Source organism: Haliaeetus albicilla, chromosome Z (genome assembly GCF_947461875.1).
Source record: "Haliaeetus albicilla chromosome Z, bHalAlb1.1, whole genome shotgun sequence".
Classification (NCBI taxonomy): domain Eukaryota; kingdom Metazoa; phylum Chordata; class Aves; order Accipitriformes; family Accipitridae; genus Haliaeetus; species Haliaeetus albicilla.
This window is the reverse complement of record NC_091516.1, coordinates 38,320,649-38,345,028: the sequence shown is the minus strand read 5'-3', so window position 1 is coordinate 38,345,028 and position 24,380 is coordinate 38,320,649. Positions and strand designations below refer to the sequence as shown.

At 39.8% G+C, this 24,380-nt stretch overlaps 2 protein-coding genes across 2 annotated transcripts in view; both read left to right on the top strand.

Moving 5' to 3' along the window:
- The window catches only part of ADAMTS19 (ADAM metallopeptidase with thrombospondin type 1 motif 19), a 149,916-nt gene extending 141,050 nt beyond the window's left edge, over positions 1-8,866 (top strand). Inside the window, exons 22-23 of the mRNA XM_069776630.1 lie at positions 4,254-4,431; positions 7,538-8,866. Coding sequence (XP_069632731.1) covers positions 4,254-4,431; positions 7,538-7,689 — 330 coding nt within the window. The 3' untranslated portion in view covers positions 7,690-8,866. The remainder of the gene's footprint in view (positions 1-4,253; positions 4,432-7,537) is intronic.
- A 5,541-nt stretch (positions 8,867-14,407) lies between these two features.
- On the top strand, positions 14,408-23,152 carry MINAR2 (membrane integral NOTCH2 associated receptor 2). Its single transcript, XM_009914631.2, has 3 exons — positions 14,408-14,597; positions 21,873-22,118; positions 22,922-23,152. Exons 1-3 carry the CDS (start codon positions 14,433-14,435, stop codon positions 23,099-23,101), a joined length of 591 nt encoding a protein of 196 aa, XP_009912933.1. The 5' UTR covers positions 14,408-14,432; the 3' UTR covers positions 23,102-23,152.
- The last annotated feature ends 1,228 nt before the right edge of the window (positions 23,153-24,380 follow it).

Here is a 24,380-nt window from a genome sequence, read left to right as displayed (position 1 = left end):
GTGTAGGTCATCTGAACAGTCAGAAGTAAAATCTAACTCACCACCAGAAAAAAAAAGTACAGCATGTGCAAGAGTGACATTTGGGAGGTGGAGGAAGTGGGAAGAAGTGCAATAGAAAAGTATTCTTCATTCACTAGTAATAAAAGCTGTGGGTTGAAATTAATCTGAGATCTGCTGAGTTGATGCAAGTTGCTACAGATTGGTTTGGAGTGGGCATTTTCTGTAAATTTTGTGTACTAAGCCTTATATTAATATATCTATTTATATATAAAGTCATGGAAAATACAAGCAGTTTTGACAGATAGATTGCTTTCTGATTAAATTCACAGCTTAACTATGTAAAAGTGAAAGTATTTTTTCTTTCCTGTAACTTGAAAGCTTTGTTACAGTTTTAAACATGGAAACTCCAGAAGTATACAGAAGCTATGCAGCTTTAGCTACATACCACAAGTGCTACCTAAAATGTGACAGCTGCACATCCAGTGAAAATTATTTGCCTCAGGTTCAATATTTTCAGTGAGAGAAATCCAAAAGTCAGACAAGCTTAGGAGACAGTTTTGGAGGAGTCTGCTTCAGCTAGATAGTACACATGCCTATGTAGTAAAATGAGTATCAAAATGAGGGTCAGAGCTGTTGCTCTGAGTTGCATCTAGCTGGTTTGCAGAAGTTGAGATGTCTACTAGTGAAATTGGACCAAGTCCATACCTTTGCAGAGTGAAAAAAAAAAATATTATGGATTCCTTTTATCCTCCAATATTCAGTGGCTGGTCTTGGTTATACCAGCAGTTGGCTGATGTATTTGCAATACAAATTCATGTTTAAGACCACTTCATGGAGACAAACAGAAATCTCACTGTTTGTCTGTGTAGCTAGCAAATGCACTGCTAAATGCCATACCTGAAGTGTGTTTTCCCTATTTTGTACTATTTCATGCTACTTTGAATGTGAGATAATATAGATATGGTAAAAAGATATTTTTTTCTGGCTTCAAATCAGTAGAATTCTTAATTCTGAAGTCAGACACTGCTGATGATGATGATGTGTGAACTGGGAAGAGCACAGCTTGACTATCAAATCCCTGGTTGATTTTAAAAAACTAGTGGTTTGGAAAAACCTCTCTTTACTTGTAAACTGATCAGGCTGGCTTTGAAAGTTTTGGATTGCAAATCAATGTGGTAGCCCTGCCTCTTCACAATTTTCCCCAAATATCTTACAAGACTTAGTAAAAATTCTCAGTTTTATAAAATAAGAATAAACACAAAGTTAAAAATTAGTACATTTCTGTGATAAGAAAAGAAGATGAAACAGAAGGCAAGTTTCTTACTTTATTTCCTGCTTTGCCACCTATTTCCTATATGAACTGAGACACTTTATTTTATCATCCTTTAGTGTCAGTTTCTTCCTCTAAAGTTGGGATGTTAATAACTAGGTCATACAAGACTAAAATTAGTTGTTAGCAAGATGTATACAGCTTTGGATAGAAAACTACATTATAATGCTTCATAACACTCTTTGAAATATCTCACAACTCAGTCATTAAAAGGATGTTAATTCACCAGTTAAGATTTCAATGCCAAAATCTTGCCAAATTCTGCATAGAAACTCAGGCCCTAAACACTGATTAGCCAAGAGAGAGATCTGTCTGCTTGTTGCATATTTTCTCAGTTGCAGTCATGAGAAGCTTTCAAGCCAGAGCTCATCTGATATAGAGAAGACATGACTGCTGACAGGGTGCTCTTCACAAAGGCACCTGCATAGATGAATTGTTGTGCATTATCAATTAGTAGATAAACCATTGGAGCCCATTTTGTCAGCAGAAGTCTAGTGTTTTCAAATCCCATTCTCTCTCCAGTACTCCAGATGGCTAGGTTGCACCTACTTATTTTAGGATAACCAAAGGTTAAGGACAGATAAATTATTTTTAGGAGATCTTATGTACCAGATCCACCTGCCTGTCTTCTCCTCCTCCTCTGTAGCTGATAAAAGAAGATACATACATACTACAAGCTCACACGTACTCTAGCTTCGGTTAATAAACATGCAAGTGTTTTACTGAAGGGAAAAAAAATACAATACTGTGTGCAAAATTACTCTTAAGTTAAGATCATTGTGAAAATCTTTAAAGATTATCTTCATTTTATTACCTTCATTGTATTACCTTCATCATATTACCTTCATCTTTCCTTCGTTCTCAGGTCTGGGGTTTTTTTGTGTTGTTAGGGTTTTTTTAACTTCACTGTTCCATTGTCTCACATGATATTCCATTAAAATATTCAAAAGAGAAACCTCTCTGAAATTATGGAGAGAGGAGTCCAAGAAGTGGCTGGAATTTTTGCAAGATTAAGATTGATGTTCTGGCTGCTACTGGTGATCAAATTTGGGTATGTATATGTGTGATTATACACATTTACCATATGCATGATGTTGGCCATTGTAGGAAGTCAGATTATTTTTTGCTGCATAGGGAAAAGGCAGATAATTCAGGAAAAGGAATTCTGTTGAGAGGCTTTTTCTCATGCAATTTAAAAGTAGTACACTAAATTCAAAGTTGATGACAGACATCTACTTTGAACAGACTTAAGTACTAGCTGGATTCCCTCCTGTAAACAGCATATTTGTCCATATGTTAAGCTGTGTTTGCTGTTGAATAGAAAATTATGTATTCATAATTTAATATCTTTGCATGCCTTGGCTCATGCAGGCCGTATCTGACTAACTTTGCAAGAAATTATAGTTCTTTATTGACTGTATGGAGTTACTCCTGATATACATCACTGAGAACAGAAGCAAAATCAAGTCCACTTGCTGCCTCTAGCAGCACACTAGAATGCCAGTATTTGATTTCATGTGGTTACAAGTTGAAGTGTGCTTTGGACCTTGTTGAGTCTCAAGAGTCCAAAAGACACAAGTCTTACTTCTCTTGATGTACATATTTGGGTACAAGCCCTCTATTTCGCATTTGGCATGTGTAAATCTTTCCTCCAAGTAACAGTTTTTAAAATGTCACTCAAAAGCACATAGATAACAAGCCTAAAGGGTAAAAACCCCTTTAGTGTTTCCTACACTCAAAATTTATTCTTTCTTTTCAGAAAACTATACTTCTCCATCTCCATCTTGAGACAGGATGGTTGGGAAACCTGTTTTGTTATAGCACACTCTCCTTGTCTTTCTCTCTCATTTCAATATTTTTTCACCTGCCTCTTGAGGCCTCCCGAGGAAATGTGTACTGAATATTTACGTAATTAAGATTTTTTTTAGAATAAAAATATTTTTAGGATTATGTGGATTGTGGTGGCATAAATTTTCAGCCAGTGCTCATATCATTCATTGCAAGAAATTGATTAATATTTGAAGATGTCCTCTATAGTAAATTTCTCCAAATCTTAATGAAATTTGTGGGTACTTGAATCAAAATCATTAGCAGGTAGGAGAAAATTGCAATACATAATTTTTGAATGAATTTGTAGATAAAGCAATAGAACATATGTCAACGGACACAAAAATAATTCATGCCCTGTGAAATTTTATTCACAAAACGTCAGCAAAGGGGAAAGCATGTATTTTGTTGGTTTGGAATAGGTTTTTATGCATCTATACAGCACTGCCCAAGTTTTCGTTCTAATATATTATGTTACTGCGATACAAGTAGAACATTACTGTCGTTACAGTGCTCAGCTGTTTTATTTTCTCACTTCATTCTCTGTGGCAACAAGATGGGAAGGTTGATTAAAGGCCAGGCAGCATATCTCATTGTGTGTTTCATTTGTGGAACACAAGTGAAAACATGAAAATGTGATGCAAAGATGGGAGGCATACACTCTGCTCAGTAGGAAAAGCACTTTTGCACTGGCAGGAGTAATGGCTTAATTAAAAATGCTTCTCTGTGTCAGTGCCTGCGAGCATTTTCTTTTTTTCCATCACATTCACCTCTAATAAGAGTAAATTAGAATACAGATACAGGAGAACAGCCTCTGCTCCCTTCAGGCACATTGCTGCATTTCAGTTTCATCAGAGGCTCTACAAAATGGACCTTGACAGCAACAGGATGCTGGAATCAGTCCTTCAATAAATACTGCCAATTTATTTGTGCATTTTAAATTGTTTTTCATTTAGCTAATGGAATGGAAGGCAGAAATCTTGGAATGCTGACAATTGAAGAAGCAGCCACTGACTTCAGCTGGACTGGCATTTCACCTTCATGTTTACAGGCAAAAATACCTTTCCAATGAATGTGTGTCTTCTGTGTGTTCCAGTGCTCTGTCACCTGTGGCAAAGGGATGCAGTCCCGAGTCATCCAGTGCATGCACAAGATCACGGGAAGGCATGGCAATGAATGCTTTTCCTCAGAAAAGCCTGCAGCCTACAGACCCTGTCATCTCCACCCCTGCAATGAGAAAATTAATGTTAACACAATAACATCACCCAGGTTAGGTAAGCAGTGAAAATGACATATTCCCACTGGAAATGTCTTTTTAGTTCTTTCTCTCCATAGAGTAATGACAATCCCAGTTGAAAAACAGAGGGCTAGGACTCAGAAGATGCATATTCTATGCAGAGAATCACCTCTGCCTTGGTTTTCCAGTGTGTACATCAGAGACTGTACCTCAGAATGGTGAAGCATTTTGCCATCCAAGGAAGGACCATGTTATGGGACTGTATGATATTATGGACACAAAACATCCTAGATGAAAATATGTTTATATTAGAGACATTATAAACATATTATATATGTTTATATATATTTGTCCACTCAATTTTATCAACATTTCTAAAGTAAGACAATAGCTTGTTTTCTCTTAAAAGTTTTGTAAACTATGGTCTTGTGATATTTCTGAGATCAAGGAGGCCCTTATTTGTTCCTCAAATACAAATAGCTCTTTCCACTTGTCTTCAGTTCAAACATGTACAGCCTGTGCCTGATGGATTAGGACATGTGAAGGAAAATTACTAACATGAAGAGATTTGCTGTTCCTGGAGGAACTCAGGTGTCTGTTGGTCTTAAAGAAATTATGTTACTGCATAACTATAGAACTGTTAATTCTGTTAATTATTATTTCCTAGTGGGTTGTTGATGATGGTCTTACCATTAGCTCCCCAAATCATTCATCTGCTTCTTGAGCATGACTGGGGAATATTCAGAGGCTTACTGTAAGACAGCATACCCTTTCCAGATGATTTTCCAGAGCCCTTGTTAAGATAAACCTTCCTGTCAAATAGATTACTACTGCATGGAAAGCAATTCTAACATTTCAGGCTGTATGTAATCCTTCCTTTAAGTCAGTGAAGGGTATTTCTCTTTGAAGTTTTTAACCCTTAAACATTTCTGTGCAGTAGTCATTGTTTCAGTTCGCTGGATGAGATGGCAGCTGTTGCTTGTGGCCCTCTGCTCTATTTCATTGTTGTAAGGTTGCCCTTCATACTTTATCTTTGTTCAGCTGATCTCTCAGAAGCAAGAGGCCATCCCTCCATCACTGACGCTCTACCTCTGGTGAGGTATAAGCAGCTTTGTGTCACAGAGTAAACTGAATCACAAAGTTTCACAGAAAAAATATAGCATCAGATTCATTGAAATTTGACTGACCTGCTGTGAAGGGCACAAAAAAAGATTGGGCTATGTTGTCCTCATAGAATGGATTATGTAGCACTGGTGTTAGTAATCTACAGTTCAACCTCATCCAGCAGGAGGCAGAATCCAATCTGGCAGAAACATTAACATCTCCAAAATACATAATAAAATGCTTCTCTTGAATATATTGATCATTTTGGCCGCCAGTTCCATTCCTATTATGCAGTATAGATCCTCTGGATTTGGGGGTAGGGCTAGTGGAAGCTGATCTGGGTTGCACCAGCTCTACTCTTTTATAAATAAGCTCTCAGTTTCTCTTTCCCTTCTACTAAAAAAAGAGAGTAACTCAAATCTTCTGTGAGATTGACCTTTTTTTCGGTTCAGTGTTTATGATGATTTTTGGATTATGTCTGTTTCTTGTGCCCTATTTTTCACTGTTTTCCCATATTAATTTCATGTATGTGCTACAGCTTGAATAACTGAATAAGCAAAGAGCCAAATTTGGTAGCAGGTCCTTCTATGATAACACTATAACAGGCTTTCATAAGCAAAACAGGTGGGTGGATTAAAAGATAGCTTTACAAGAAAACAGACAACACACATGAAAATATGCCCGTTTTATACAACAGGCATACAACAGAAGTCAGGCTTCTGCATCTGAATGTTTATGAGTGCTAGAGAGAGCTGAGTAGTTACAACAACCGTGGGAGGAGGTAGAGTAAACCAAATAGTAGCTTTTCAGGCTGTGTGATGTCTTTGTCATTTCAGAAGGTTTCTGAGGAAGAATTTGGTAGTCAGGGATTCCCACAATTAGAAAGCAGCAACAGACTACTAATAGAGCAACCTGAATAACTGGGTGAAGATAAGATATGAAAGATGTGATGGTAAGGATTAGTAGCCTGACTTTGACATGGAGGAGGGAAGACCCATTGGAGTTATTAAAAAGAGGGTGATGTAGTCAGACCAATGTACTGGAAGACAATTTAAACAAAAAACAAACAACAAACATTTTGAATGTACTTGGAGAGGAGGGGAAAAGGTCAGGAAGGTAAGAAATACACAGTGTTTGTGCATTTGAAAAGCCTAAAATGTGGCCTGGACAAGTGTATTTGCCAACATACCAACTGTCATTGATTCCATACTGTAAGTTTCATTTTTCTAGATAAAATGGATTTACATTATGAAATGTACCATGGGACTTGCTAACTGTAGAGTGCCTCATAGCGTGGCATCTGCAGCGTTCAAGCTAGCAAGACATAATTCTGTTCCTTTGAACAGAGAAGCCAAACAAAACTAAAGGTCTAATAGATTATTTCACTTAGAGAGAAAGATGATGTAAGACATCATGTAGTTTTGTTCAGTTTCCATTCATTGACAACATGGCACAAAGTCTTGATTTCTTGAGCAAAAGCAGATCAGAACACCAGCAGCAGTCTCCATGCCTTAATTCCTACAGTTCCCCACCTGCCTCTGATTAAAAAAATCCCCTTATAGGTGTCATTGAGAACCCCATTCTGGTATTATTCAAGCTGAGGCTTCCTGTTTTTCCGGTAGCAGCTTCTGTCTCAGACAGGGGGCAGTTTCAGCATGAGCAGCTGCTTCGTGTGGCTTTGCTGGAGCTGGCTCTGCAGCCCTCACATAGCCCTGGCCCCAGCCCTAGCCCACCTCTGTGTAGGGCAGAAAGATGGGCTTCACTCTCTCATGAGGAGACAGCTGCATGACATTAAAGCAATTAGTTTCAATGCAACTTAATCCAATTCATAAATTAACCTGGCCTTAAAAAATTGTAATGTTGAAAATATTGATGGCAGGAGGATTTTTTTTTTGCCTTTCTTTTGTTGAGTATCTACATCTATTCTCCTTTCTCTTCCCCAGATACACTTCTGGTGTCCTTGTCACCTTTGCTACCTGATTCGTCACTAATAAATGTAACAGTAATGTATTTTTTACTTTGTTGTTGTTGTTTCACAGCTGCTTTAACATTCAAGTGCCTGGGAGACCAGTGGCCTGTGTACTGCAGGGTGATTAGAGAGAAGAACCTCTGTCAAGACATGAGGTGGTATCAGCGGTGCTGTGAGACGTGCAGGGACTTTTATGCGCAAAAAATGCAACAAAAGAGTTGACCTCTGTCAGGCTGGCTGCCTCTCAGCTCTTTGCAATCTTATTATTTATAAACACACACACACACACACGTACACACACATGCACGCTTCTTCAGACCAAATATTATCAGATTACATGTAATTTAATCAAATTAATTTATTTTTGCCTGCCAGACATCCTTAATTGTTTTGGTTAGACAGCCAACTTGTTTTATCCTCTGACATTTTCATAATTAATTTTTATATGAACAATTTTGGATACATTTATCAGAATTTTTAAAAAATAGTAACTAGTATTTTAAATGTTTATTTTCTGTAGGGTCGTCTCTCTGTTGCCAAAAAAAGTCATGTTATCTTGAATTTATTTTAATTTAGCTGAATAGTTTTGTTGTATATGGAAATAAAGCCCTTTTTAATTTTATTATAATTTTGGCATTCAGAGGCAGAATGATCTTGTGTATTTTGCAACAGATGTTGAGGTGAGTAAGCTAACTATTGAACAGGTTATTACAGAATGTATTGTGAAATCAGTTCATTTGATTTAGAAACATACTGAAGGGGATAATCTACTGTAACTTATAACATATTATAAACAAGAAAATTAAAATAGCTAAGTAGGGATTTTGATCATTCTCATGGACACATACTTGAACACAAGTATTGAATCAATGAAACACTGTAGAGATTTACACTGAATCACTGTTGCACTGTTTGAGGTAGTGTAGAGAAACGCAGTCCTAGAACTTGTACCATCCTATGAATCCACGTCTGTACTGTTTTAACATGTCACTTGATTTTAAACGTTTTGAGAGAAAAAAACCCATGCCCCTCTATACCTTTTTGTGTCCTCTTGCAGATTTACAAATGGAAGAGTCTTTCCTCCTGCCACTTGTATGAATTAATCTGTTAAACACTTTCAGTTCTCTGTTGATGATTTAGAAAATAGCTTTGTACTACTCTAGTTTTATCTTTGTTTTATGAAAAAGTCTTTATAAAAATGAAATGTTTTACAGTTTTGTGAAACGTTATGAAACAGCTAAAATTTTCCTTATGAGAAAATATTGTACATGATTCACATGATTTTTACATTTTCAATAAAAAGTAAAGCTTCTTTTGTTATTTGCATTTTTCGTCTTTTGGGCATCTGTGTCTGTGTCACAGTTTAACCCCAGCCAGCAACGAAGCACCACACAGCCACTCAGTCACTTCCCCTCCACCCAGTGGGATGGGGGAGAGAATCAGAAAAAAAAGTAAAACTCATGCATTGAGATAAGAACAGTTTAATAAAACAGAAAGGAAGAAAATAATAATGATGATAATAATAAAATGACAGTAATAACAAAAGGATTGACATATACAAAACAAGTGATGCACAACGCAATTGCTCACCACTCGCCAACCGATGCCTGGTTAGTTCCCAAGCAGCGATCCGCCCCCCAGGCCAACTCCCCCCAGTTTATATACTGGGCATGACATCACATGGTATGGAATACCCCGTTGGCCAGTTTTGGTCAGCTGCCCTGGCTGTGTCCCCTCCCAGCTCCTTGTGCCCCTCCAGCCCTCCTGCTGGCTGGGCATGACAGCTGAAAAATCCTTGACTTAGTATAAACACTACTCAGCAGCAACTGAAAGCATCAGCATGTTATCAACATTCTTCTCATACTAGATCCAAAACATAACACTATACCAGCTACTAGAAAGAAAATTAACTCTATTCCAGCTGAAACCAGGACAATCTGGTAGCTGAATCCATTGAGCCCTGCATCGCAGCAGGTACAGCTACAGTAGTCCCTACAACAAATGCCTCCTGCCTCTTGACTTAGGCACCTTTCTGCAGCTGCAGACAGACATGCCACTCTGTGAGTCTTGATACATGGAAAGTTGGGTATAACAGAGTAATATTCAGTGGAGAATCTATTCATCTCAGTGAGTTCTATAACCACTTTTATCTCGGTGAGTTCTATAACCACTGAACTTGTCAAGGGGAGAGGGGTAGGTCATCTGCCTCCATTTTGTGATGCAAGCCTTTAGGCATGCTCTGAAAATATGTGCAAGAGCAAACCTTGAAGGCGAGACAGATGGAGAAATGAGTCTGAAAGGCATCATATTTTCTACTCAAAGCAAAAAGGGAATGCATCTTTATTTGAGTGATTGTTCCTCTTAATTCTCTGCAAAGAGTCTACTGTATAGATGTGACGTAGATATCCACACAATTTAGTAAACTGAGGCCCCCAATCAAGACTGTGATTCTGCTGAGGAAGAATACTTTGCTGCAGTCTTCATTCCCTTTGAAATCAAGGTCTGTGCTTTCAAATAGCTGTACTGTCAAAATCTTTGGTTTGGCATCTTAACTGCTGTGCGTTCAAAAACTGCACCTTCAATGATGTGCTAATGTATGATTTTTAAATTAAGTATCTTCTGGTTTTAATAAGTAAAGAAAAATAAATAAGATAATGGAATGTGATTTATATTTTGTATAATTAAAAAGTTTCAATGCACAGAAAATTCAGTTGCTCTTGGGCGTAACTCCTCAATGTCACAGACACACATTTGAAAGTCCAATAGAATTGCTCTATTTGGCAGGTGAAAGTGTGCCTGCCCTGCAGAGCTCTGCCTGAGCCCTGGGTGACAGTGAGCAGCCCCTTGCAGCAGTGTTCAGGGAAGCAATAGCTTTCTGCACTCATAGACACTTCCACCCGAGTTCACTCACATTTTGGATCTGGTCTTTCTTTTTCAGCAACAATCCCTCTGCGTTAATATGTTTTCTTTCCAGCCTGATGAATATGTAAAATTTCAAGTAATGAATCTCAAACCACTCTTAAGTTCAGCTGACAAGTAAAAGTGAAACTCACTCCAGCTCATAAGGGCTAGAGTAGGCCTCTCTGCTAATTAAATCCCACTTAGACTCTATTTTGTTGGATTAAGCAGGATTTAAGTGGTGCACAGGGTTTGTACTATGCTACTGTGCAGTGGGCTTACTTCTTCCCAGATACATGCTGGCTTGCTACAGCTGTGATCAAAAGTTACAATAATTACCACTTCTCATACCTTTCTTAAAGAAAAGGAATACCTGGATTTTAATTGCATTGTCATTTATTCTGGAAGGAATTTGCTGCTTTGTTCTGGAGGGTGTGGTTTAGGTTTTGGGTTCTTTGAGGTTTTTTTACATTCAGTTTTCATTGTCATCTTCAGTGACAGAGAAGCAGCCATTTCTTTATTCTAAAAATACTAAAAATGGAAAGCTTGCCTGCATGAGGACACCAGTGGAGGCCCTAAAGCCTAGCAGGTCGACTGTAAACAGAAAGTTAACAGTGCTCAGAAAGAGTTTGAAGAGCTCTGCAGAAAAGATGTTCAAACTAATGTTGAAAGCGACTTGAAATATATCGAAAGCAGGAAGCCAGCTAGGGAGTTAGTGGGACCATCTGATAACACAAGTGTTAAAGGCACATTCGGGGATGGCAGAGCTATGAAAGGAAAGTTCAGTGAATTATTTGCATTGGCCTTTCCAGTGGAAGTGTTGCAGGGGTTCTTGTACCTTGCATGTTCCTTATCACAGAGATGTCAGAGAAGCTGGATCAAGTTGAAGGAAATATACAAGAATGTAAGACCAAATAGGTATGTTAGATGCTTACACGTATCTAGGGTGGCACTTGTGAGATTCCTGGAAGAACGCAATTGGGAAGTTACAGAACTGCTTGCCATGGTACGTAAGCTGTTGTTTTAAACAGCCACTCTGCCAGAGGACTGGTGGACTGCAGTGTAATTCCTGCCTGTGGAAAAGGGTTTTTTTAGGAGATCCTTTAAACTACAGGCTAGGGAGTCTTGAGTTCCTTTTCGGGTGCTGTAATAGCCAATAAAAAAGAATGAGATCCCTGGGCACCTGGATGAGCATGGGTTGTTGGGAGAGAGTCAGCATGGCTTCAGTTGTGTCCTGAGCAAGGAGAATCTAGTGGACATAGAAGTCTCCAACAAGGTTCCACGTTACAGGATATTCAAGAAACTACATCCACACAGGACTACAGGAGCAATCTTTATAAGCTGCTTAAAGGATTGGAAGCAAAATGGTCATCTTTTGGGATGGAGAGGAGTCAGCAGTATGATTCCCCAAGGAATGATGCTGGATTTAGTTTTTTAAAAAATTTTCCTCAATGGCATGAGTAAGAGAGTAAAAACTGAGATCTCCAGCTCTGCAGGTGACATTAAGCTCTTCTGGTTAACTAACTGTTGCCTCACTTGGCAAGAAACTCACAAAGCTGAGTGATTAAGCAAGACATTAGCCAATAAACTTTGATGTGGGTAAATGTAAAGTAGTATAGCTATGGAAAATAGCCTCAACTATTCCTACAAGATACGGAACTTGCAACTGGCAGTCCCAGAGGTCAGTGGTTACTGTAGTCTGAATTTATTAGCTCTATGAGAATAGCAGGGAAAAAAGCCAAAAACTGATGGATGTTGTCAGAAAAGAGGGCATCGTTTTTCCCATTTTTGGAACTGTGGTGTACCCACAGCTTGAGTGTTGCATTCATTTGTAGTTGCTGTGTTCTCATGAACATGTAGTGGAATTACACTGTAACACATTATAAAAGGCAAATAAATGAGCAAGGGGATAGACCAGGTGGTTTATGAGATGAGACTGAAAAAGTTGATTACTTCAGATTGGAGATGAAGAGGCTGATGTGAGCATGGTCAAGGTTTAAAAAATCCTAGAGGTGATGGATAAGCTGCACATGAAGCTCTTGTTCTTAAAATCCTGCAGTACAACAAAGAGGGTGTCCTTGATAAAACTAGTATGGAAATTAGTTTAAGACACATAAAAGTAAGCACTTAAGACAGGTGGTCATGAAGTTCTGAAGCTTGCTTCTAGGGGAGGTAGCAGAAGATTTGAAAAGCAATTAGACAAATTCATGGACAAAAAGTCCATAAATAGATCATAATTAAGGCCTGGGAAGAGACACTGTAGCACAAAAAATTGTGTGGCTTCGGGGGGAGTAAAAGGAGAACGAACAGCAGAAAGTAGCCAGGTGTACACAGTCTCCCTAAAGAGCATCTCTTCTCACCTTTTTCAAACACAGTGATAGATCCTGGGCTCGGGGGGTCTAACCTAGTGAGATAGTTTTTATGTTCTTATATCATGTCTAATGAAATTAAATAGTGTCAGTAAGGAAATTCACACAGATACACACCACATTGTATGCTACAGTAGCATGGAAGTATCCTGTGTTCAGAGACATGCTGGAAAGGGTATATGTGTTAAGAAGGAAGGCATGGTTGTATATATCCAGTTATTTTAGAACAAAAAATATTACTGTCTCAGTTCTGCACAGGGAAAAAGGGGGACTATGTGTCATGGTAAGTCTAAAACAGCAGCTTCATGGTAGTCCTTCAGGGTACATTGTAGAGGTGTGTTAGTGTTTCAGGGCTTCATTACACTGGGGAGAAACAGTTCTAAATGCAGCAGCAGGTTCCCCACAAGCATGCACGTCCACTCAGAAATACAGTCACTATTGTCTTTTTCGTGGCTGCTTACAAATGCTGTCAGACAGATTAATAATTTTTAACAGATATGCTGTAAAATAATCACCAATAAATACATATAAGAAAAATCATAAGCTTCCTAAGTAAATAAGGGCTTTAACTTACATCTATATCAAAGTTTTCATTTATTACATTAGGATCTCACATTAGTATCATTTAAAAAATTAGGTCACTGGGTTTATTTTCTTTCTACATTTCAGCAATCTTCTGTAAGGAAAATAGATTGGTCTGATTCTCTGGTCTAAGTAGAAGTCTAAAATTTTTCTGATGCCCTAATTCTCAGCACTAATTTGATCCAAAATAGGTTTTCCTGGATTTCAAACAATGAGCTTTCAAATACATATCCTCCATGGTAGTGTCATCAAAAATGAAATATATCTTAGAAAAACAGAAAGGTTTGAAAAAAAAAGTTAAAATAAAAATGAGGAGACCACTTTTGCTAGTTGTAAGTAATGGTCATGATAAGAAGGGGAATTTCATTAGATGAAAGTCAAAAGAACTTAAGAGTTATAAAATGATGATGAAAATGTCAAGTCTTAAAATAAAATAATAGAAGTGAAGGGATTGAGACTATGCCATTCAAGACAGTAAGAGTTTTTTCCATTCACTTGAACAGGAGCAGAATCAATTTCTGAAAACTTCTGTTATCAATTACTTGAAAAAATCTATTATTTCCCAGGGCCAAGAAGAATTTACTGTGAAAGATATCCCTGAACCTAAAGAAGTGCATGTCATAGCCGTCACGGTAAACGGTACCGACCCACACAGCACAATGGAGCCTCTTAGTACTGCCACAGAAAAAGAGGACTTGCTTTGCACTGGGAGCTGCTTCTAATTTTCTGGGAAAAAAAGCTTACTTTGAAGTATTGTAAGCTTGACATTTTTGGCAGGTCACTTGAGGAAGTGCTGGTATGCATTTAAGTGTCTCATGCATCTACTCACTGGTACTCTGTTAGCTTTAATGAGCACATATGTATCTATCAAAATAGACCTTGAACTTGAAAACTTAAGCTAGGCACTTACAGAAACATGTCCTGTCTGCTCTGCCGCTTCTAAACAATCTTCTATCATTGGTAGATGATATAAGTGAGCCTGACACCAAACAGGGGTCAGATACAGTTTCAGGAAACTGTCGTATCCTTCTTCACATCATTAATAATAGAAGGAGTGTGCACAGCCAGGAAGCAGAAGCTGGGGCTGTTTTCGTTATTACTCTACAGGACAGAAACATGGACTTCTCCGTTTTGCCAAACAACAACCATCCTGACAAATTCCTGCAACTGGAGGTGAAGTCTTTAGTGAAAAACTCTGCCTTTCTACAAGCCAGCTTGGCAAAATTTCCAGAGGCAGCTTTATCTGGAGTGCAGCGGTGGCACAACAGGGTCTATTTACAGGTAAGGTCTAAAAGAAGCTGACATTCTTCCTGATTTCTCTACCTCATTTTTGTGATCAGGAAACAAATGACATGAGGTTGAGACTCCAGCTGTGGACTCAGCTTCCTGCATCTCTGAATCTGCATCACTAATATCCCTGCAAGTTTTCCCTTTGACTTCAGTGAGGATCAGGCTCCAAGTGAAGCGTTACTCTCTTCAGGGCAGTCCGCTGACTTTTTTTCAGTACATTAGGCTTTTGACTGCTCAATGTAACATTTTCATAGGATTTCCCAGAAAGTCTACTGATGTCAAACACTGATAAATTTTACTAAAGGGGCAAATGGAATGTGCTCTCTGAAGGAATAAGAAAAAAACTCAGACTTAAATCTGAAAGCCAGGTCATATCCTTCAAACTCGATGAAAAGGCACATTACAGAGAGTGTTAGAGACTCTTCCCAGTGTCTTGCAAGCTTATATATGTCTACACAGTTCACCACAGCTTCCTCTTTATTTTGCCTTGTTTTTCTCATTCTACTTTGACCTTCCTGTTATCCTGACAGACAGCTGTTGAAAGTGTGAAACACACTGACTGTATTAATCCAGGTCATTATATAGAGGTAGCAGCAGTTTCTTGGTAAAAAAATGTAAATGTGCTCTGCCTAGTAGAGGCCCTAGAGCCGGCGGCGGCGAAGTTCACGTCTGGATCAGCAGCAGTACAGCTGCATCAGCTCACACCCCTCTGGGCCCCACTTGCTGCTCCACGGTGCTCCTTCCCTGCTGCCTGGGGAGCCCCCCGCCTTTCCCCACCCCTAGCACGAGCAAAAGCTCCAAGGTCTGGTTCTTGTCAAGGGATGGAGACACACACAAGCCTTTGGGGGCTGGATGTGAAGAAGGGTCTGCATCCTGAGGATCCTTAAGGTGGGGGTCCAGTTCCCCCCTGGGAATGAGGAGTGGGAGCCGAAAACACATCAACCTGCGGGAGGGGAGGGAAGGGAAAGATCCTTGAAGTCTCCCACAGCTACTTCCAGTTTGCACTTCTCCTCTCCCAGACATTTCTTCCCATCAGCTCCCCAAAACCCTCCGCGCCCTCCCAGAGTTCATTCCGGTCCTCACCCACGTGCAAAAGTCCTCCCCCTCCTGACACGCGCTTCCATGACCCCCCCTCACCTTCCCTGGCCTCTTCCCCACCCCAGACACCCTCTCCTCTGCCTACCCCAACGCCTCTAGCCGCCTCGGCTGGTATTGTATAATCTTTGCTGGCGATTGCCCAAGGAGAGCTGGGAGGAGGGGACACATGGTCGCCCATCGCAAAGAGCCCTAACCAAGGGAAGGAGCCTGCGGGATCCCAAACAATGGGGTATGGTGCAACGCTGGCCTCGGTCCCCACCCCACCTAAGCCCCTCTTTTGTGCAGGAGGGAGGCAGCCACACACAGAGCCTCCTCCGCAGCAGGGATCCTTCTCCCCATTGTTGTTAAACAGGACGCACTGTCACTGAGCCAGGGCTGCAGAGCTGCGGGAGGATTAAAAACGTGTGGGGAGCCCTGTGCTTTTTTGACTTGTGCTTTGCCCTTCGCCACCAGCAAGAGGGTTTTCCTGGAACTCTGTTCCCAGCCCCGGGATGGCCATTTCAAAGGAAACGTCTGCGCTCACCATGTCTCCAGAAATGCAGTTTGCTATGCAGTGGTTTATAAATGTTATACCTAGGGCACAACCTATACTTTTAAGTGTAGTTATTAGTGAATTCAAGCTGTCCAGATAAAATTAATTGTGCCTTATTCTGTCTCCCTTATGAGCTCACCTCCTTTATTCCCTTTTGCTGACAATCAAATAAAGGGAAAAGAACTGATGAGTTCCAGATATTAGAATAAACATGATGGCACAGTGGAGAACTAGTGGTGGAGGAGTAATGTGTTTTGCTTTAAGATGAGAGAGCTAATGGGGTTAAGGGTTAGTTAATTCAGAAACGGAAATGAGGCGGGGGGGTGAGGGAGGAGAATTCATTTCAGAACATATGTGTGTGACCTACAGACTCCCAAAGTCATTAAACCTTGAGAGAAATTAATTTTCTTTTAAGAACTATTCCTACTCAGGGCTCCCCGTGTAAAGTGACTTCTCAGTGGCGTGTTTGTGGTCTCTTCCAGACCTTTATTATGAGATCACTTAAATTCAAGTGCACTTAAGCGTTTATGTGTTTTCTCCACCTCTAAGTTTTTAAATTTATTTCCATTATAAAAAGCAGCTTGACATAATGACAATTCTATTACTGACCAAAAAATTGCTGCTCTTTCTCCTTACTTTCCTCTTCTGTATCAGGCAAACTGAACAGCCACCCTACTTAGTGTATATTTTCATCGTCTACTTTGAATAAAACAAAGCATAAAGCAGTCCAGGAATCTTGGACCTTCCTTGTGAAAAGCAGCATGAAAAGCACAGACTGTTTCTCTTGCAAATGGCTAGCTACTGACCGCTTTCTGATTGCCCTTAAAATTTCCAGTCCTGCTGGACTCTCTGCCCAGCAATATGTTTTAATGCTCAGCATACACCAGATGATTAATCTCCTATATATGCTCCTGATAGCCAGGGTGCATTTCTCCCCTGTAGTCTACCTGGTCATTTTCTGCAATTCTCTGACTTCTTTTTCCTTCTTGGATTTCCATTTTTTTCCTATTTCTGGACATGATACTTCTTCTCATGCTGCTCTTGTTAGGGAATTAGCAACTCTGAACAAATTTTGGCCTACAGGTATTAGAGTTATCATGCTATCTGCACTCCTAACCCCTCCTGGTCTCTCCTCTGAGCTAACGCCTATGTCCTGCCTTTGCTTGTTTCTCAGTGTACCAGGACAAGAGATATTTTTTTTTTACCTGTAAGTTCAGTGCTGGGTTACAGTCACTTGTTTGTCCCCTGGCTCATACTTGTGTTACGTACTTCCACTCTTTCCCTTATTCTTCCCTAGACATCTGAAACTGGCCACAATCAGAGCCAGCTGCAAGGTTGGCAGGAGCTTTGGTCTGACACCCTACAGAAGTTCTTATGTAATGCGCTCACAACCCTGCAGGACTCCATTACCAATGACAGATAAAACAGCTTTCTTTAAGTAAACAATTCATTACGAGGACAGAAGTACTCTTAGTTGTGGCGCAATCAAAATAGTCTGTATGAATGCCTACTCTTCTCTAAACATTCCTGTCACTTCAGCTTAAGTGTTTATAACCATCTACTGATCTCCTTCCTATCCATGTCAGGTGGCTTCCCAGGTTGCTTTGTAGTACCTGATGCTGCCTTATGTCTCTGACAAGCAATTCTGATCCCCTTTCGTTCCTTCGATAAGAAAACTTGCATTCTCAGGAATCCTTGATATAATCTGACTTTCAGGTCTGCTTTCCTATCCTCTGTTCCTCCTTGCCTTCCTGATTGCTTTTCCATGGCATCCCCTATGACATCAGATTTGTTCAGAAAATTCTAAAGAGCTAATAATTATTTATCCTGATAAATGAGCTTTTTTTTATTGCCCAAATGCCTAGCAATACCTACACAGTTGTTACAACAGGGATTCTTGTGTTACTACCTAGGAGCTTTTTGTCTGTTAAACCTTTTGACTGTCCTAGAAACAGGTCCTGCATCAGAAAAATGCCTTTCCAAGTGCTGGGAGAGTCCTCCAGGGTGGGTTACAAGGCTTTTGCACAACAGTCTTAAACAAATTGCATGCAAATACAATAATCACCTTGCTACCCACTTTCATTACGATCGAGGAGGCTGTTACAAAACAAATCCTGCAGTATCTGGTGGCCCTAAGTTTCTTAAAGACTCCCCTTGATTAAAACTTTCAGGCATAGCTGCTCATCAACAGCATTAGTCACTTTCATTATCTCCCCCAGCAGCAGCTGGAGACCATGGCTGGCCATGAGACAAGAGGAACTAACTGTCTTTAGAGTGGGGAATAAAGAAAAATTTGGCTTCCGGGAAGCAAATGCCCTTCATTTTGTAGGTGTCTCTTTGACCTCTTCTTGCAGGTGGATGGACTTGAGACCAAGGCCTAACCTTAACTGTTGATGTCCTGGTTTTGGTGGGCAATTACCTTGATGTCTCATATGACAGACTGAGGAAAGAATGGTTAGACTCTCACCTTGTTTCAGTGCTAACAACAGTGACAACAGCAGGAACAAAAGGATGAAGTCAAGACAAAAATTAGATAAAAATGTTTCTTAGCATTATAGATTAATTTATGATTTTTAATTATATATATTGTAATGTACCTATATGCATAATTTGCATAATGAAATAATCAGCAAGAAAAACCTGTGGAGTAAGCACATTTTGACCCAGGGATGGAACTAACATTGACTGTCTATAGATCTTAGGCTTTTTACAGAATCTTCTTTTTGTACATGCCAGCTCTCTGGGTCTGTCAAAGAGGCACAAATTGTTCTCAGTGAAACCCGAGTTATAAACTGTAACAGCTTTCTCGCTCATGAGCTATATGTAGATCAAACAGTTATGTGTTCACAGAGTTGAGCATTTTTCATCTTGTTAAAAGAGCATTTCAACAACACATTTCATCTAGTTTCTCAGAGTTCTTCATAACTATTGCTGCTTTGAGTATTTGCTGTTCCTTTCTTCCGTTCAGTGAATAGTAACATAAATTGCCTCTGATTTGATCTGTTCCACCCTCATTCACACTGGTCTCTTAGACATAGTGTATATCATATAAATTCTGTAACACATATGGATACCTAAATTTACAGTACTTTCCTCTTTCTTTAAACATTTGCTTCATGAATCAGAATCAAAACCATAGAAGTCTCTGAAAACTGTTTTGACTCTTAAAAGAAAAAACATTCATTTTTTTGCTAGAATTAATACTAGCAGGCATATTTTTATTATCTAATCTCCTTCTCTTTCTCTGCTTCTATAAATGCATATGTTTCATGCAATGTTCTTCATATTTCTTGGACCTAAACCTTCTTTTTCTTTTTTTTTTTTTTTTTTGGATGTGCTTCAAGCTTCTGTCCTTCCTTTTCCCTAACTAGTCTCTAGGACATATCTACTGCAGAAGTTTCACAATCAAGCATTTGCCTGCAATCAAGAGTATTCTCCCAATTAGCTTGGCACTTCAATGGTGTTCTCTAAAACTTCTGCAAACTATCTCCTACCCCAGATTCCAGTCCAGCTGTCATGGTAAAACCCCATTGCCCCTCCCATCCTATTCCTCCTCCACCTCTGCTCCAGGCTACCACATTCTCCTATTCTCATGCCCATGAAAAGGAAGGTACTCCAGACAGAAGGGGCAAAAATTTTGCCACAAAGCACTCTCTTTATGAACAAATTTTGCATTGTGCCATCTGTTCCAAGTTTTGGAGCATTTTATTTAAAACAGCTTTAGAAATTACTGTCAAGTTGCATTCTTTTCACAACATTTTAGCCTAGGGAGACCAAGCATCCCCTGGTGAGACAGTTTGTGTTCTTCAACAAAATGTTCTCCAAGTTCAACTATCTAGCAAGCCTAAGGGAAGCATCATTAAGGTCAATGACAAATTTTAAGTAAGAAATGAAATTAAATGAAATTAAATAATAAAATAAAATAAAATAAAATGCAGTCAGAAAGAAATGACAGTTAAAAACACCAGCTTAGCTGAAATCTGGCCGGTACAACCCAGAGGGCTTCAGTGCCAGCTCTAACTGCAATGTAAAGAGTAATATTGCCAGGAGACATGTCAAGGCTAAGGAATGGAAATTATGAACTAATAGAGGGACTGGGAGGGCACTGAGTATCCACCCACCTACTAATGGTAATTATTGATGGGAAACATGCTTACTCACTTGTGCACGATTTAGTGATAAGAATGCCAGCACAATGCTTCCTCCTAGGGTTTCGTAGACAAAGGCTGTTGTTTTCTCTTCTCCACCTTTCCTTTCTGAAGGAAACCAGTCCTCCCGCTTCCTTCTACACCTGCCTGCCCCAGTACACATGTCTATGCATGTGCACAGGCACTGAGGCATAAAGTAGGTGATGACATGTAGCAGCTGGCTTCCACTGAAAGTGGATTCACCAGCCCATGAAGGGGGCTGAAAATTATTCAAGCAGAAGAAGCCAACAGTTTGCTGTCAGCTTAGGGACCTGCACTGGCTGATGTGGGATCTGAGCAGCACCCAGAGCCAGTATGCAGGAGGAGGTGGGCTCCCACCAGAAAGATGGAAGGAGAAGCAGGATGTGCCCCTAGCAGGAGCAAGCCCCTTGTCTCAACATAAAGTTCCTAAGGACAAAGGTGCTAATGGGGAAGTGGTGTTTGCTAATAAGGAAAGCAGAATTTGCACTGTGATGTCTCTGTAGAAGCAGTCCTGAGACACAGGAGAGGTGTTAGCATGAGGCAAGGGCTCTGCCAGAAGCAGGTCTCTCGGGAAGTTGATGCACCACCAGAACCACAGTTCGGTGACAGATTAATTCAAAGTCTCGGGGACCGAAGGTAGTGGTGAACCCAAATGTTGAACAGCTTGGATTGGACAGTCTGATTGCATTCCTCCATGCAACAACAGATCAGAAAATACAGTAACTACCATCTTACCAGCTCCTGAAGAGGCTCTTAGTGCCGTGTTAAGCAGCAGCTTGTGAGTTCTCCAAAAATATGATCCCACCAGGGTTGTTCATCCTCCTCCCTTGCCAGCCCCCTGTTCTAAAAGGTCCAATTTAATGATTATTGTTGCTGGGATACTGCTCAAATATTTAATTACTTTTGAGTTCTGGCAGTGGCCAAATTAAAGGACTCCCTCTCGGTTGAATGAAGGGCCTCTTTGACATCCTGACATGGGTCTAGCATTCAGCAGTGCCAGCAGAACTGCGAATCACACCCCTGCTCTCAGAGGTGCAGCTCCAGTCAAGGCAGTCACTTACACACTATCACCCCTGTGCTTCATTCTGCTTTGCCCTCACAGCTCTGCTTCTGCATCATACGCCTGTGGCTTTCATCAGAACTGCATCTTCTACCACAGTGTTCCATAGCACTGTTTTGCTAAAGCAGAGGCTTTCTTTCAGCAGGCATTATCATGTCAGTTCACATTTGCAAAAGAGTTTTATGTTCAGAATGTACCCACATGCTTTCCCCAGAAGGAAATCTGTCGAGAGTGAACAGTCAGACTCCCTTACTGCACTGTAGATATTTGCCAGAACGAGAAAAATTGTTACAAATGTAGTTTTAAAAATTATTCTGTTGTATTACAGAGGATAATTCTGGAAGGGAGCCTGCATTGTAGGTAAATGAAGATGAAAGCCAACTTCTGACCTAACTTGTGCCTTACAGAGAGAAAAGAGAAATGTCACTGAGCTGCCGGGCTTAGACTCTAACGGGGTCAGTCAAGAAATGATAGACAAAGCTCTTGGGAAACACATTACACCCATCACTCTGACATCCACAATCAAAAGCAATCCCTTGTATAGTGATATCCAGGTGGATGATGACTGGGAGGAGAAGAAAAAGAGCCCTTCCTGGACCGTGCAAGACTATGACAGACACTCACTGCACTCTAACTTGGCCAGCCACATAAAGGTAATGAGCTGTTATGTTGCATTTGAGCAAAGTGAATTGCTTTGAGCTGTGTGGTGTGCGCATGAACCACTGTGCTTTTTTTTTTTTTGGTCGGATTCCAGAAGTAAATATGGACATATTTGCTGCTGCAGACATGGGACTAATATGAGTCTGATCAGGAAAAGAAGTCTATGTATCAGGTTAGACTCCAGGAATTTCAGTTCTGCAGAGTGTGACCTCTGTGACTAAAGAAAGTCTTAAACTGCAACACCCCGCAACTCAGCTTCCCTGTTTATATAGGGAAGAACTATAAATGAGGCACTTAAATACTATATGCCCACTTTAATGATGTTCATAACATTATTCTGTTATCAAATAACACGCATTTTCTCAGCCTCATCCACACTATGCAGGATCCTGTCTACCTGTGGATTGGCACAAATCACTTTTAGCGTTACTTCTGTGAGTTTTTTACTGCTGGGTTTTTTTTTTTGAAAGGAACTCAGGTCTGCATTTATAAATTGACATGTCTTCTTGAGAAAACAACATGGTTTCTTCTGGTTTTTTTAATCTCACTTCAATGGCTGGTGTCCTACATTTGGTTCCTGGCTAAAAAGTGCGGTTTTAATTTTCCCCAGTGGAACATTTGCAGCATCTGGCAAGTAGCACAACCTATGTTCAAGTGAAAGTTTCTTGCATTTGTGTTGTGATGCCTTAAATTCATTAATCACTATCTGATGATAGCTAGAATACTTCTGGCTATGTTCTAATGACTTTATGTGCAAGAAAAAGCAACTGAGTTAATTTTCTGGTTTTTCTTTTAGGAAAATCCTAATGATCTACAGTTCTGGATGGGGGATATTTATACACCTGGGTATGATACCTTATTAAAAAAGAAAGAGAGAGAAAAAAAGCATTCCAAATGTTGCAGAATAATCCTGCTCATGGTACTAGCTCTTTGCATCCTGATTACCATAGTGACACTCAGCATTTTACTTACTTAGTACAGCCAAATGATGTTGATGGGAATTTTTTCAATAAATATTTTTATTAGGCTATTCCCCTCCCTTGTTTTATTTGAATTCCAATTTTTTGTCACAATTGGTTTGACATCACTATTTTACAATGTTCCTGTGCAGCATAAAGAATTGATCCTGAAAAGAGACAAATCCTCTGAGCACGGCAGAATGTCTCCTTATGGGTATAATTAAAAAAGAAAACTATAAATATGCTACTTTTCTTAGTGCCTTCTTCTTTGGACTAGTGATTTGGGTCAGTGTGTGTGGTGTGGTACACATGGTATGTACAGACAACCAGCTGACTGCTCATTCTACTAAACACCTACCATCCTGTTCATCTTTTTATGATAGCTATTAGTGGAATACAGAAAAGCATGATAAAGCGGCATTCAAGATATCCCAAAGAATTCTAAAACAAAGATTTATGCATTACTTAGCAACTGAATGCATTGCTGCAATGATGCAGCACTTAGTAAAAAGCTAGCCTAAATGAATAATGTTTTCTTATACTTTTTCAGAGGAGAAAAACAAAAAACAGAACTCTGAGCTTCTACCAAAAGAATTCCCTGAGACCTGAGATGGGCTTTCTTTATCCCTGTGTCATGTTCTTTGAACATGTATCATCTCTGTCACCTCAAAAGATGGAGTGCCAGTGTTTTTTTAATCTGACATGTCAAACTGGAGCAGAATTGGTGGAGTACTAGAGTACGAACTAGAGTTAGAATACACCTCAGAAAGATTAAAGTTATATAGCCAGGCTGTGAAAAAGGGTCTTTGTAAAAGTTAAATGTTAAGAGCACTCAGGCAATTAAGTTCGTACACCTCAGAATAATTCAGGAGAATGAAAACATGAGATAAAATGACAAAATAAAATGTGAGTGAACAGAGAGAGAAGAACTTAAATTATTTATTTTCTTTCTGAAAAATACTCTGAGTGCTGCAAACCCTTTACACCTCTATATTAGGGTAAGGGGCTATAAATACTACTGAGATGGAGATCTCCCTCACCCACACAAGGAACTCTCACAGATGCATGAAAGCTGGAAAGTTGGGGTTATACCAGATCTACCTCTCTTCACACAAAAATGCTTTGGAATGGGTCAGGAATAGGACCAATGTAGAGGGTGTGTATTGCCTCCTCTGAATTCTAGCATGCGCCCTACTTACAGAGGCTTTGCAGTGCTTTAACTCAGGCCAAGACGGATTCATCTTCAAGTACAGCATGACAGTAAGATAAGTGTGTTTAATTCCTTCCTTCCTCACC

Coding starts and splice junctions, on each gene's coding strand:
- MINAR2 (XM_009914631.2), top strand. CDS start 14,433: ATGGACTTCTCCGTTTTGCCAAACAACAACCATCCTGACAAATTCCTG. Junction 14,598..21,872: donor ACAACAGGGTCTATTTACAG/GTAAGGTCTAAA, acceptor TGTGCCTTACAG/AGAGAAAAGAGAAATGTCAC. Junction 22,119..22,921: donor ACTTGGCCAGCCACATAAAG/GTAATGAGCTGT, acceptor TTTTTCTTTTAG/GAAAATCCTAATGATCTACA.